Here is a 14,976-nt window from a genome sequence, read left to right as displayed (position 1 = left end):
CACTATTAGACTGAATCGTGTGAAGCTTGACTCTGCCATACCCTTACAGGGTTGAGGTTTCCATATTTCAATGCTAGTCAATTTTCTTTTTCTTCATGGTTAGTAGCAAATTTTCCATTGGGCTCGATTTTCCAAATGATTTTATTATTATGGTATATAATATAACCAATGGTTGTGACCTTCAAGTTTAAGTAATATAATAATAAACAGCCTTCCTATGTATCCATCTTAATTCCATATCAAATTATATTCAAGTTCTCTTAGTTTGCAGACAAGGACCAACCTTGGGCTCAAACATGGCCATAGCTATGCTCTTATCATGTCTGGGGTTGGATGCATCAGTCAGAGTTCTGGGGCATTTATGTAGAGGTTTTTATTTAAGTAGATAGTCTGTAGGTTTTTACTTTTTGAGTAGATATTCCCTCCCACTCCCCACCAACCATACTTTATCATATGATTCAGCTGACTCCATATCACCAGGCTTTTTGCATGTCTTTTGTTTCTGATCATGCACTGGTTTAGTTATGACAAACAAAATTGTATTGGTGATATTTCATTGTATGACAAGGTTGAGAACATTCTTTTTTCCAAATACCTTATCATCTCAATGACATGACACGCATCAAATACCTGGGATGTAATACCTTGGATATTGAATTATGCTAGGGTTGCAACTGGGAGTATTGAACTCCTCAAATACACCATCAAATTGAAAACCCACATGTACCAAATAAAGCCTTATTTCTTGCTTTCCAACACACAATCCTCTAGACCAATTTCTAGATTTTCTACTCTTCAATTTCCATTTTTCTTTTCTTCTTACTTATTTGATAGACTCTATGGTGTTCTATTCTCAGCAACTTTGAGACACATGACACTAAAATTGATTGGTTTGAGTACCTGATTGTGAAGGAATTTGTTACTGAAATTTGTTCGTGTACTATCAGTATTTATCTACAATTTTGGGTATGCTTGATGTTGTGATTCCTTTTGTTGTGACTCCACCACTTTCCTAATACTTTCCTGACTAATTCCAAACTCCATATTATTTTCGGCACCAAATTATTTGCAACTGCAAGGCCTACATTTGTCGTAATGCTGTCTCTGCATGTTTGTTTGATAATTACATAGAACGAAAAAACAGAAATCTGAAAGGATTCTCAAAGAAGATAAACAGATGAAGAAGTGTCCCTTTCTTCAATCACTTTACCAACTCCACCCACTTTGTTTCTTAGCTTTATTAATATATTTTCATTCACTTTATGAATGATTGATGCCTGTTTGTGTAGAATGCTTATCCCTTGTGTTCGGTGCATTAGTTTCTGTTCCACCTATTCCTGTCAATTCATGCCTCTATAGAATTTCAATTCCACCCTTCATTCCCTCAATATGATAGCATTTCTAGTTGTTTTTTTCAACTTTAGGTGCCCCTCCACCTTTTTAAATCAGAGGCACCCAATTGCTGCTACTTGTGTTAATGTAATTATTGTTGAGAGTACTGTTACTTATGATTAGATTCAGATATCAAACGTAAGCTCTTGTTCTTTAGACTCCAGTGGGGAATCAAATTCAAGTGAATTTGTTCTCTTTTTTCTAAAAAGATGTGTTCTTAGCTCATCCCCACACGGTCGGTGCGCCCGTCCTTTTCATACCTCTGTTGGACAAACTTTCCTGGGAATGCTTGTCCCCCTTTCTTTCTTGAGTCTTGACTAGGTAAACTGCAATGACCGGAAGAGAGAACCATGGTGATATGATCCAATTTAAAAAGAGTAGAGTATACTACTCAAATGAACTGTTTATCCCATATCTGAAATGAAATAATATCATAGACTAAAGAATGTATTTTCATTTTCAGAATAGTGAATGAAAGTTATGGTCACGGGAGCAGTGATGGGCAGAATGCAGCCTTGCAGGAGACCCTCGTGAGGTGAGAGTACCAGTTTGCTTATACACACAGAGAGATAGAGAGAGAGAGAGAGAGAGAGGGGGGGGGGGGCCTACAACAATACGGGTATTGAAAATGCATTATCAATGGACTAGTGTCACGTGTGATTTGGGTTTCATGGCTTTTTAGTCAAATCCTATTTGTTTGTACCCCAATACTTTATATTTTCAGTTTATCTCATTTATTTGTATCCTGGTCAACGGCTCAGATTGTATCTTACATTTTCAACCCTCTATACATAATATATATTTTACAGTGTGTACCCTTGTGTTACCAACAGTAATCTAAACAAAGGACAAGCCTTTTGTGTCCATCATACTTAAATGCCTGCAGCTTTTGACTGCTTCAGTGATCTACATTCAATTTTCAAATTGTATTTTTCATCATGAGTTGTGATGCTCAGCTCTCCATCCAGCAAAAGGCATTTTACAGTTCAATTTTGACCAAGAAACAAGTTCATGTTACCAAACTCAAGGTTGAAATCCTGAATAAGTTAGTACCCTTTTAGGTCATTATCAAGTAAGATTTAAAAAGGTGAAGACCAAATTGCAATAAAGTATTGTCACCGAGTGTTCAATATTTTTATGATGTAACTGTAATCAACCCAATCTTGTATTCTAGAGGGTGGTTGATAAAAAGTAAGACTTTTTAATTTCATAAGAATAAAATTTGAAATTCAAGGCCAATCTTACCCAATACCCACCAAATGAATCAAATCTTAAATGTGGTGATAAAAATGGAATTTTCCAACCCTAAAGACCTATAGGTCTAAAAGGCTAGGAGGAAAATGATGAAATTGCATGGAGACAGCGGGCATGAATGGGCACACGTAGTGTGGGTGAAGGCACACCTTTTGTGAAAACTTGAAGGACACAAAATGGACCTCGCCCTCATCATGTGTCAAGAAAAAAGTGACTTGCTTTTATCACGTATCTGTCGCCTACTGTCCCTCTGGACCAAGTCAGTCAGATCAGTATATCTCAAGGATATTTCCTTTTTTTTTTTTTTTTTCCTTTTTTTTTCTTTGTCCACACCTGCCCTTCCACCTTCCGTTCATCTTCCCACTTGGGCTCTAATCATTGCCATAACAAGAAGCTTTTCCCCATCACAAATATGTTCTTTTGAATGTTAATTCCTCCCATTGTTGGTAAATCATCGCTCACAAGTATATTTGTTTACCTTTGTAACCGTTGGAGATTCTTATTTTTCACTTTTCTTATCAATATTCCTTTGCTTTTGATAGCCACTTTTTTCCTTTAGGATTTTGTTTGAAAGAGGCTTAATCATGTTATAATGTTTCATTTATATGCCCTTCTTAACATTATTTATGAGGAAAATAACCATTTCTTTAGATGAATTGCCATTCTTACAACAATAATGACATGGGCTTGTATCTTTTTAAACTTTCAAAAAAGAAACTCACATAAAAATTAAAATAGTAATACTTCTTGTATAAGCTTTTATTAACTTATAGAGAAAGTGATTTCATGTTTATTTGGACTTTTTTATGATTAATAAATTGCTACTTTGAAATTTATTGGGAGGTGGTGTTTATATAAAGCATGGATTTTGAATGATTTTGAAGCATGTCCCAAAGTATTTGTACATATATAAACTATATTCTAAAGAGCCACTTATTGGATTCTCTACAGTCAGAAAAAGGCAGAGGAGGATGCCCCCCAGATGTAAATAAAAGCTTTATGCCTCATTGGCCAACACCACCAAATTAACTATAACCCACTGGTCCCATCTTGTTTCCAAAAGCAACCCAATAATATTCTCACATCAACTAATCACTATACGCCATTTTCTCCTTTTGCATAACCTTTCTCTAGTCCCCATGCACCACTCTCCTAACATTACAAATTTCATGGCTTGAGATATACACTGGTGTCACCCACCCTTACCTGCCATTGGGGTCTCTCCGATAGTCCCCTCTTTCTTCTCTGCTCCGAGTTCCAATGGAGATTTTCAGGAGCTTCTGTGTGAGTGTTTTGGGAGCTCTGCTGGTTATTGAAGCTGTTTTGGCTGCTGATCTTTTCTCTGATGCGCTTCTTAGCCTGAAGTCCGAGTTTGTTGATGATTCTAACAGCTTGGCTGATTGGTTTGTGCCTCCTGGAGTAGAGGAGTATAACAAGGTCTATGCTTGTTCTTGGTCCGGAGTCACATGTAACAAGAACTCCTCTCTGGTCATTGGTCTGGACCTGTCTTCCAAGAACCTTGGTGGAATAATTTCTGGGAAGCAATTCAGTGTCTTTACTGAGCTGGTTGATCTCAACCTCAGCTACAATTCTTTCTCTGAGCAGCTCCCTGTGGAAATCTTCAATCTCACCAATCTGAGAAGCTTGGATATCAGCAGAAACAATTTTTCAGGTCACTTTCCTGGTGGAGTTTCCAGGCTTGAGCACCTTGTTGTGCTTGACGCCTTCAGCAACAGCTTTTCGGGCCCACTGCCAACTGAAGTTTCTCAGCTTGAATACCTAAAAGTTCTCAATTTAGCTGGGAGTTATTTCAAGGGACCAATCCCATCAGAATATGGTTCTTTCAAGAGCCTTGAGTTCATTCATCTGGCAGGAAACCTTCTCAGTGGGAGCATACCGCCAGAACTGGGTAAACTGAGTACAGTGACCCATATGGAGATTGGCTACAATTCTTACCAGGGAAGTATTCCATGGCAATTGGGTAACATGACTGAGATTCAGTATCTTGATATTGCTGGGGCTGATCTCTCAGGCTCAATACCCAAGCAACTCAGCAATCTTACTAAGCTTCAATCACTTTTTCTCTTCAGAAACCAGCTCACTGGATTGATTCCATCGGAGTTTAGCAGAATCGTGACGCTGACAGACTTGGATCTTTCTGATAACCAGCTTTCTGGGTCTATTCCAGAGAGCTTTTCAGAGCTGAAGAATCTTAGACTGCTCAGTCTAATGTACAATGACATGAGTGGCACTGTCCCTGAAAGCATTGCGGAACTCCCATTACTGGATACCCTTCTCATATGGAACAATTTCTTCTCTGGGTCACTTCCACAGAGCCTGGGCACGAATTCGAAACTCAAGTGGGTGGATGTTTCTACAAACAATTTCAATGGTCCCATTCCTCCAGAGATCTGCACAGGGGGAGTGCTTTTCAAGTTGATTCTGTTTTCAAATAATTTTACGGGCAGTCTTTCTCCATCTCTCTCCAATTGCTCTTCTCTTGTTCGTATCCGACTTGAAAATAATTCCTTCTCAGGTGAGATCCCTTTAAGATTCAGCCATCTTCCTGAAATCACATATGTCGACCTGTCTAGAAATGGATTTACTGGTGGAATTCCCACAGACATATCCCAAGCTTCCAATCTTCAGTACTTTAATGTCTCTAAAAATTCAGAGCTAGGAGGGATGCTCCCTGCAAAAATTTGGTCTCTGCCGCTTCTTCAGAACTTCTCAGCGAGCTCTTGTAAAATCTCTGGTCATATTCCTGCTTTCCAAGTCTGCAAATCCATTACAGTAATTGAAGTGAGCATGAACAACTTGTCAGGAATTATCCCAGAAAGTATTTCCAGTTGTCAGGCCCTTGAGATGGTGAATTTAGCCAACAATAATTTAACAGGTCATATACCTGAGCAGCTTGCAAGTCTTCATGAACTTGCTGTGGTAGACCTATCCCACAATAATTTGACTGGTCCCATACCCGAAAAGCTCAGCAATTTATCCAGCTTACTACTTATCAACGTGTCATTCAACGATATCTCTGGTTCAATTCCTTCAGAAAAGATTTTCAGAGTGATGGGTAGCAGTGCTTTTGTTGGAAATTCAAAGCTATGTGGAGAACCTTTGAAACCATGTGCTGATTCTGAGGGAATTCAGCATGGATTCAAACTGGGGAGCAAAAGCAAAGACAAGCTTAAATGGGTTCTTCTACTCTGTGCAGGGGTGCTTTTATTTATCTTGGTTTCAGTTCTGGGAATATTTTATTTCAGGAGAGGAAGCAAAGGACGATGGGAAATGGTTTCTTTTAGCGGGCTTCCTCGATTCACAGCAAATGATGTTTTGAGGAGTTTTAGTTCTACAGAATCCATGGAGACAACACCACCATTATCCTCTTCAGTTTGCAAAGCAGTTCTGCCCACAGGAATAACAGTTTCAGTGAAGAAGATTGAATGGGAAGCAAAGAGAATGAAGGTTATGTCAGAATTCATAACCCGAATAGGCAATGCAAGGCACAAGAATCTGATTAGACTGCTGGGTTTCTGCTATAACAAGCATGTGGCATATCTCTTATATGATTACTTGCCTAATGGAAATCTTGCTGAGAAGATCAGAATGAAAAGGGATTGGGCAGCCAAGTACAAAATTGTAATTGGAATTGCTAGGGGACTTCACTATCTTCATCATGAATGCTACCCTGCAATACCCCATGGTGATTTGAAGTCGAGTGACATATTGTTTGATGAAAATATGGAACCCCATCTGGCAGAATTTGGATTCAAACTTCTGGCAGAATTGAACAAAGCTTCACTTCCATCAACCATTTCTAGGACAGAAACAGGTATGCTTTACTATTCATGTCTTTTATGTGGCACACATACAATAGGTTCTATGGATTCTAATCTTCAAAAATTACTGATTCAATATGAAAAACGAACAAACTAAACCTATGATCGTAAATTCTAAGATACCCAGTTTGAGAGAAGTCTAAGATGCCCATACAGATACTTCATAGGCTTTTAGCAAATCACAAATTCTTGTTCTATTTTTTAAAAAGCTCTAAGACATGTCTGATTGTGTTGCCAACAGTCATGGTTTGCAGAATACCATTATTCCAGGATATTAAATTCTTACTAGGATGCTGCCCTACCTATATCTCCTCCTAATCTGCTTTCAGGAAGGAACCAGTTCTTAAAGGTTGGTTTTTTCTTTTGACAGGTGAATTCAATCCTGCAATAAAAGAGGAGCTCTACACCGACATTTACAGCTTTGGAGAGGTGATTATGGAAATTATAACAAATGGTAGGCTAACAAATGCAGGAGGAAGCATACAGAGCAAGCCAAGGGAGGCTCTTTTAAGAGAGATTTACAATGAAAATGAAGTGGGGTCTGCAGATTCCATGCAGGAGGAGATAAAATTGGTTTTTGAAGTTGCTTTGTTGTGCACTAGAAGTAGACCATCTGACAGACCTTCCATGGAAGATGTATTAAATCTTTTATCGGGTTTGAAGTCACAAAGATTTGTCGGGTTTGAAGTCACAAAGAAACAGGAGAACTTTTGAAAGGAGAAGTGCTAGGCATTTGCACAACACCAGGTATATGAAAGAACCATCAACAGATATAAAAAGTAGTTAATTAGCTGATAGGAGTGCTGTTTGTTTTTTTATCTTTGTTGATAGCTTGTGCTTATCATAATCCCCATAACTATTTTGCTGTTAAATAGTAACATATAAGTTTGTGTATTCTTAAAGCATCATATTAAAGAAAAAGGTTTAACTATTGTATTTGCCTTTCTTTTTTTTTTTGGTAGATTCTGATTCGCCATTAATCGGTACCAAGATCATCTTACAGGTTTGATTTGAACCAGACATCCGTTCATGTTCAGCCCAAAAGAATTTTACAAAGACAATACATGTTGGTGTTTTTTGTCCATTTTTTGATGCGGACATTAAAGATTATGAACCTGTTGTGGCAGGGTTGAATCCTGACATTCTCTTCTACAACAAACAGTAGGTTTACAGTTTATTCACATCTACATCATATCTTCTTGTGGCAATTTTTTGAACCCCAGCGAAAAAAAGCAGCCTGCTTCAGTCATTTTCGAAAAACAAATCATTTCCCTTTATTCACTTTATAGAATATTTAATATTGTAAAAATAAAAAATAAATAAATAAATAAATAAATAAGGAAACAGGATAAAGTGTTAAACTTGCCTATATTCAAAAGGCTCAAGTCCCATGTTCAAAGACACAACTGCAAGTGACCAGTATAAAACTATACAGAATTCCCACAAAGGTCAATTACTATCGTCAACCTTCAAATCATGCGTGCACATCTTGCCTCTTGCCTCTCAAAGCGTGCCTCACAACAAACTAAGCCAAAAGAGACAAAGGTGGATCTAGAGAAAAATGGTATTTTACCCATGATTGTACGACGTGTTTCCTCATTACAAACTTCCGAAAAAAAAAAAAAAAAAAACGACTTGTAAATTAGGTAGCAACTCTCTTTCAATTATTCGACCTTTTACATCATCAAGTTTCTTGTTTAGACTTGCAGTCCACAACACGGTCATTCTCGAGAAATGGTTAGTACCTTGTGTTATTAGTAGGACAACTCCATTCCATATCAATAACAAGATCTAATCCATGCCAAAGAGTTTTTATATTGTGATAGTATCATGTAACAGTTTGATCTCCTTGTTTTAGGCCATGAAGTTGGGTTCTAATCTCTAGTTTGTAAGAAGAATCTCCAAGGTTAAAGTACACCACCTTTATACTGTCCCAAACTTCCTTCGTCGTTTGGTAGTACATGTAAGGCTGAGAGATCTCAGATTTCATTGAGTTGAGAAGCCACGCAATCACAAGAGAATTCTCAGAATCCCAATTCTCAAGTGTTACATTTGTTTCCTTTAGTTGGCTAATCACTCTAGTTAAATAATCTATCTTCTTCCTTCCTCACAGATAAAATTTAACCGCCTAGGACCACTTTAGAAAATTTGAACCATTTAGTCTATGGTTCATAATATGTTGGTTCAAATTAATGTTACTATGGTATTGTCCATTCAATGATATCTCCAATGGTGGAATAACTTGTTGAGTTTTTTAGACATCCCCTCTATGGGTCCCCATCATGGTTGTTTTCACCATGAACATTGGTTATAAAGCTCTTATACCACAAAGGTTTTGAGGATAAAATAAAATATGCTCCTTTTTTTAGTAAATCAAAATTACATTAAATAGGCAAAGAGATATTAACCATTCTCCCTTGAAAATAGGAATTGAAAGACAACCTAAAATAGAAAAAAATAAAAATCATAACAAAATCTAATTTTAAATTCAGTTTTATTCACATTATTACTTTATTTTCTATCAATTAATTTATGCTTAAATTTCGGAGGGAGAGATCTCAATATCTTCCTAACTACCTTCTAATTAGAAAATTTTAACCTAAGTTAAAACAAAAATCCACAATGCCACTTAATTCAACATAGAATTTTGAAAATGACTTATCTTCTTCATCTATTCTAATGCTTTCAAATTTAGCAGTTTGCATTTACAGTTTATGAGTTACAACTAATCCCGTGCCTATTTGATATTTGTACATGTTTCCATCCTTTTGAATTTGTCATAACTCACACCATTAAAAATATAATAAAAAGCTTTGGCATAAACTTCATTTTCTTAATTGTCAATCTTATTATATTCTTGCTCAAGTTTGGTCTTGCAAGTTGATCTCCCATTCCTGTCCACAGATACAGGAGGTAACCACCTATATTCCATTGCATTCAACATGCTCTCCTTGCACTTTAAGGAAACTTTTCATCCCTAACTTTCTAGTAGGGGTAGTAGTTATTCTATTGAAAAATTGAGGATAGTTGATAAATAATCTAACTCTATGTGGTTTCATAATTCAAGAATCGAAAAATAGTTAATTTTTAAAAAAACTAATCTGATATCACTTGTAAGTTCAATCTTGATTATAGAACAACTTAGAAGGACAAAAGTGGTGAATGAGTAATCCATGATTTTATCTATCATGTTTTTAAATTTTATGATCAGATTTTACTCATCCACTAGATATAAATAGAACAATCATCTATAGAGTCTTCCGAACACTATGTACATGTAATAAAAAATAAAAAAAAATATCGATCAAATGATCGGATCACAAACCCGCTAAATATGAGTCTACCATTCTATTGTCAAGGCTTTTCTACTATGTTCATTAGGAGTTTTGACTCACTACAAAACATAATTACAAAACCCAAATAACATCGGTTTTGGGTCATGGGTCATGAGTCATTGGTTTATCAATTGATTCAAATTTAAGCACATTGAACCTCAATTATCTTATTAATTCACCTATTCTTTATATTTTTACAAAAAATTAATATAAAAGTCCACAACTTTTCAATAAAGAAGTCTCAAGCATTTGGTTCCAAGTTAGTATCTTTTACTTTATTCTAAGCCTTTTTCTCTTTCTTGCTCTTTCTTATCAAGGTAGTGGAGAGAACAATGACCCATCTTTTGTAAAAGTCAAATAATTTGCTTCCTCACCAAGTAAAAGTAGAAAAGATTCTATCAACACCTTCTAAGGCCAATTTACATTATGATTTATTAAAACTTTCTATTTTATTTTTTCACTTCATTTCTTTCTAAATTTTGTATTTTTTTTCATACATAGTATTAATGTCCATTATCATCTTATATTTATAAGAAATTCTTATTTTATTTTATTTTTTATTTAATTCTTTTTAAGTCAGAATCTTTCTTATAACTAAACCTTTAATCTTAGGAATTTCATTTATTACATTAATCTATCCCTTTAAAATTAGTAAAAAAAATGTTTTAAAACTAAAATATTAAGAAATTTAATCTTTTTTTTTTATATACTCATTATCTTAAAAATAAATACGTTAAGTACAAAATGATTCAATAAATAAATAAATAAATTTAATTCAAAGGAAACAAACTCACATGAACTTTTTATTAAGAGAAATTCAATACAAAAAAATAAAAGATACTTAAGATTCTTTTCAAAAAGAAATTTGTTTTGATCTTCCAAATGTATTATGAAAAAGAAAGAAACTTGAAGTTAGTTTACCTTATATTCAAAAATTTGATGAGTGAAAAATACCTATCAAAGCTAAGCCGATATAAATGAATGAAAAGCTTTTAGAATATTTTAAACAAAAAATTGATTCATTTATTTTTTAAAAAAAAAATTGATTTGTCCCTCAAAATTTTCTTAAAAATGTGCTGTTTTTTATGTTCAACATATTACTAAACTAGAAATAAATGCACCCTGATTAGTCAATAATTACAAACCATTAAATAAAATTATTATAATAGATTCAATATCCAATACCTAATAAATAAGATTTATTTAAAAGACTTTATAGTACAATAATCTACTAAAAATTTAATATGAAATCAGGATTTTGATAAATACAAACTAAAGAAAAACGTATATATATAAAACATATTTACTGTTGCTTTTAAATAGGTATGACAAATCACACCTATTCTTTATGTTTATGAAAAAATTAGAATAAGAATCCACAACTTTTCAACTAAGAAGTCTCAAGTATTTGCTTCTAAGTTACTCCATTTTCCTTTATTCCAAACCCTTTTGTTTTTCTCTCTTTTTCTTGTAAAGGTGGTGTATAGGACAATGACCCATCTTTGGGATAAGTATGATAGTTTGCTTCCCCACCAAGTAAAAGCAGAAAAGATTCTATTAGCACCATTTCTAAGGCCATTTTTTATTTATTAAAATTTTCTATTTTATTTTCTCATTTCATTTCTCTCTAAATTTGGTGTTTTTTTTCTTTTCATATGTAAGTATTAATGTCCATTCCCATCTTCTATTTATAAGAAATTCATATTTTATTTGATTTTTGACTTAATTCTTTTTAATTTGAAATCTTTCTTAATATTTTCCTTAATATTTTCCTTTAATATTTTCCTTTAATGTCTTCTTTCATTTTCTATCTATAAAACAAAATTCATCACTTTAATCATATTTATTATTAATTAAGTCAAATCACCTTTTTTTTTCATGCCCTTTTTTTTTTAATTCAAACTCATTATACACCGTGTTAATTAAGTTCATGGAGTATTTGGTAAAACTTAATATTCATTACTTAATAATTTAAGTTAATTTTAAGTTAAATTATATTTAAATTATTGACTTAAAACTTATTACTTAATTTTTATTTGAGTATTAAGGTTGCTTGATAAAAAAACTTAAAATTTATTTTAAATTATTAAACTGATATATTCATTCTTGTAAATAATAACTAGGGCAAATGAAGTCAAGTAACAACGGAGGTCATAAAATAGGAAAAGATATTGTAGAAGTAGGTGAAGTAAATGGTGGGAAAAATGTAAGATGAAAATGTTGATTTGAAAATAAGTTAATTATTTTTACTTATTACTTAAAATTATTTTTGACTTTAAATGATATCATTAAGTTATTTTATCAAATATACTTAATTTACTTCATGACTTAAATTAAGTTATTAAATCACTTTAAATTATTAAATTAGTTTGTCAAATACTCACAAATTATTTTTCTTTTTATGATTCCCATTTTATGAGATTACTCAAACCTTTTATATTTACACAAAAATTATTAAAATTAATAATGAAAAAACAATAATACCGTCATTCATATCTATTATGATGTCATATTTCTTAAAAATAGATATGAAACCATAATAAAAAGTTTTATCCAAATAAAATTACATTTAACTTTCAAATAATGTTGGTAACATTAGCATTTTAGGATTTTGTTGGTATATTGATATAATAGAAACCTTTTGTAAAATGTCTGTAAAAGATAATATGAATAAAGTTTTAAAATTTATCTTAGAAAAGTGTAAAATTGATGCGAGCGAGAATACCATTTTCAAACTTAGCTTTAACAATAACATTTTTGAGTTTTTCTTAAATACTTTTTGTCACAGGTTTATTTATTTTAAATATTTGGATTTTGAAAAATTTAAAGAAGAATATAAGAAAAAGAATATAAAAATAAAAAAGAAAAAACAAATGAAGAAAAATAGATAATTTGTTTTTACTTGTTTTTAAAAATTATTTTATCTTTTTATATAAGGATTAAATAATTTAACATTATATGAATTTTAATTTATTTTTTATTTTTTTATGATAAATCAAATATAGAAAATTATTTTTATATCCAACTATAAATATATATATATATATATATATATATATATATAGTTTCCCTCTTTTAATTTTAAGCTAAAATGAAAATGCAAATACAAAGAAAATTCATTGCAACGACGTCGTATTGACTTGACATTGACTCCCATATGTTATTCTTGCGCTGGCTTCCTTTCGCCTACGTTGGGTCCTTCAGTCCCGTTTTTCAAAAAACAGGCAAAAACCGCGAGCCAGCAAGAGGGAGAAAGACAGGGAATTGGTTTCTCCGCCCGTGTCGGGAGCTGGGACAACACTCCACCGTTGCTTGAACACTCAGCCGACTACAGCTATGGCCAAAGGCCAAGCTCCCGGTGGAGGAGATCCGAGGATCACCGTTGCAGCCTTGCCCATTACCGGACTTGCGGCCGATGAAGGAGAGGGATCGAGTTCCGGAGCTTCGAGTTCTAAGAAAGATCCGAGGACAATAGCGAGAGGGTATGCCATTTGTTCTTTTCTATTTGGTTTCTTTGTTGTGCGGGGTTTTAGTGGGTCTGTGATTGGTTGCTGAGAAAATGGAGGTAGGTAGTGGTGATAGTAATTTTGGTCGGTGAGAAAACTTTATGTCGAGAAAGGGGTTGAGTCCTGGGTTTTTCTTTGTTTTGGACTCGAGGAGAAAAACGGAGCCTTTGCGGTTATTTGAAGGAAGTTTTTCGTTAATTGGAAACCAATGGGCATGGAGGATAAAATTCGAGGTTTTATTTCTTCTTCCTTAGTTCTCTAAGCATCCAAATGGAAAATTGAAAGATCGGAGTGACTTCGTAAGAGAATTGTACACAAGCATTGCTTTTGGTTTAGTGAACTCTTCGGCGTTAAAAAGAGAAAAAATTAGTGGCAATGGTGTTTATTTATTTATTTTTCCACCTTTTGTTTTTCCTCTTTCTTTTTGTTGTAACCAAGCATGGGTATAAATGAAATTTATTGACTTCATTTTTGTTTCTTTGGCAGGTATCAGTTGGAGCTGTGTAAGAAAGCTTTGGAGGAGAATATTATTGTTTATATGGGGACCGGTTGTGGGAAGACCCACATAGCTGTGTTGCTTATACACGCGTTGGGTCATTTGATAAGGAAACCCCAGAAAAATATTTGTGTCTTTCTTGCTCCTACAGTGGCTCTAGTTCAACAGGTGAGCTGCTTTGCCATGTGGCGGTTCCCACCCTTGAAACTACAGTGCTCTTTTTTTTTTTTTTTTGATCAGAAATAACAATGTATTAAATTAAGTTAGGTATCATGAGGTACAAAAGACGGATGATGAATCCTCCCAAAAAAACAAAGAACCAAACAGAAGGTATACCTCTGAAGTACTAAGTAAACTTATATAACAGTAAAATACCACATGGGAGTATACAAAAACAAATCATAGCTCTGAAAATGAATAATTTCCTCTCAAGCGATGACTACTTGCTAGCCCCACACCTTTCCAACTACACATCGATAGCCAATCAAGTTGAACCACATTAAGGAGAATGCCCTTAAAAGTTGTAGTGTAAGAGGCCCAAACGGAGGCAAAGAAATGAATGATATCCCAAATAGCCTGTAAAGTCCTCACCTTGTCCTAAAAAATCCTAACATTTGTTTCCCTCTATACAATCCAACTACATTCCTCAATTTAACTGATGGGTGATAATTATTATCGTTGTTTTTGTTGTTGTTAATATTATTCTTATTATTCCTATTATTATTATTATGACCATCATCATCATTTTTTGATAAAACTAAACATAATCAAGATGCTAAAGAGCATTTCATACAAGGGTGTACAAAGAGGGGCAAAGATCATTCACATAAGAATAACCAGAGAAAAAAGGCAAGCCTAAAGTGCATTTATCACGAGCATTTCCTCTCAAAGATCATTAAGAATGAATAGATTAGGGATCCAACTCTTGGGGAAGGTATAACATGGCTTCTGGCTTGTTTATGATGACCCTTCTCATGGGAGGGGATTTATGGCTATTTTCTCATTGGCCTCCTCAGGAGGCAGAGGTCTTTGGTGGCCTTCTCATTGGATGAGGGGGTTCCATGCTTTTTCTAGAAACATTGTCTCTTCTTTTATTTGGAAATCAAGATTGGTCAACTAGTGATTGACTGGTGGTCAACTTTTAGCTAAGA

General features: G+C 33.9%; 3 protein-coding genes across 5 annotated transcripts in view; all 3 read left to right on the top strand.

Moving 5' to 3' along the window:
- The window catches only part of LOC117925044 (protein ENHANCED DISEASE RESISTANCE 2), a 130,202-nt gene extending 127,980 nt beyond the window's left edge, over positions 1-2,222 (top strand). The window contains exons 22-23 of one of the 2 annotated variants that reach the window (XM_034843854.1): positions 1-98; positions 1,856-2,222. The exon at positions 1-98 is cut by the window's left edge and continues 38 nt beyond it. In XM_034843854.1, coding sequence (XP_034699745.1) covers positions 1-55 — 55 coding nt within the window. In that variant the 3' untranslated portion in view covers positions 56-98; positions 1,856-2,222. Of the gene's footprint in view, positions 99-264; positions 593-1,855 lie in introns of those variants that run through there. The other variant, XM_034843855.1, reaches the window with a different exon arrangement.
- Positions 2,223-3,600: 1,378 nt separating this feature from the next.
- On the top strand, positions 3,601-7,430 carry LOC117925570 (leucine-rich repeat receptor-like protein kinase TDR). Its single transcript, XM_034844618.1, has 2 exons — positions 3,601-6,481; positions 6,859-7,430. Exons 1-2 carry the CDS (start codon positions 3,907-3,909, stop codon positions 7,200-7,202), a joined length of 2,919 nt encoding a protein of 972 aa, XP_034700509.1. The 5' UTR covers positions 3,601-3,906; the 3' UTR covers positions 7,203-7,430.
- A 5,597-nt stretch (positions 7,431-13,027) lies between these two features.
- The window catches only part of LOC117925309 (dicer-like protein 4), an 82,679-nt gene continuing 80,730 nt past the window's right edge, over positions 13,028-14,976 (top strand). For both annotated transcript variants that reach the window (XM_034844298.1, XM_034844297.1), the window contains exons 1-2: positions 13,028-13,305; positions 13,816-13,993. In XM_034844298.1, coding sequence (XP_034700189.1) covers positions 13,160-13,305; positions 13,816-13,993 — 324 coding nt within the window. In that variant the 5' untranslated portion in view covers positions 13,028-13,159. The remainder of the gene's footprint in view (positions 13,306-13,815; positions 13,994-14,976) is intronic.

The sequence above is a fragment of the Vitis riparia genome, chromosome 11 (assembly GCF_004353265.1).
Source record: "Vitis riparia cultivar Riparia Gloire de Montpellier isolate 1030 chromosome 11, EGFV_Vit.rip_1.0, whole genome shotgun sequence".
Taxonomy (NCBI): domain Eukaryota; kingdom Viridiplantae; phylum Streptophyta; class Magnoliopsida; order Vitales; family Vitaceae; genus Vitis; species Vitis riparia.
This window is presented reverse-complemented; position numbering and strand designations above follow the sequence as displayed.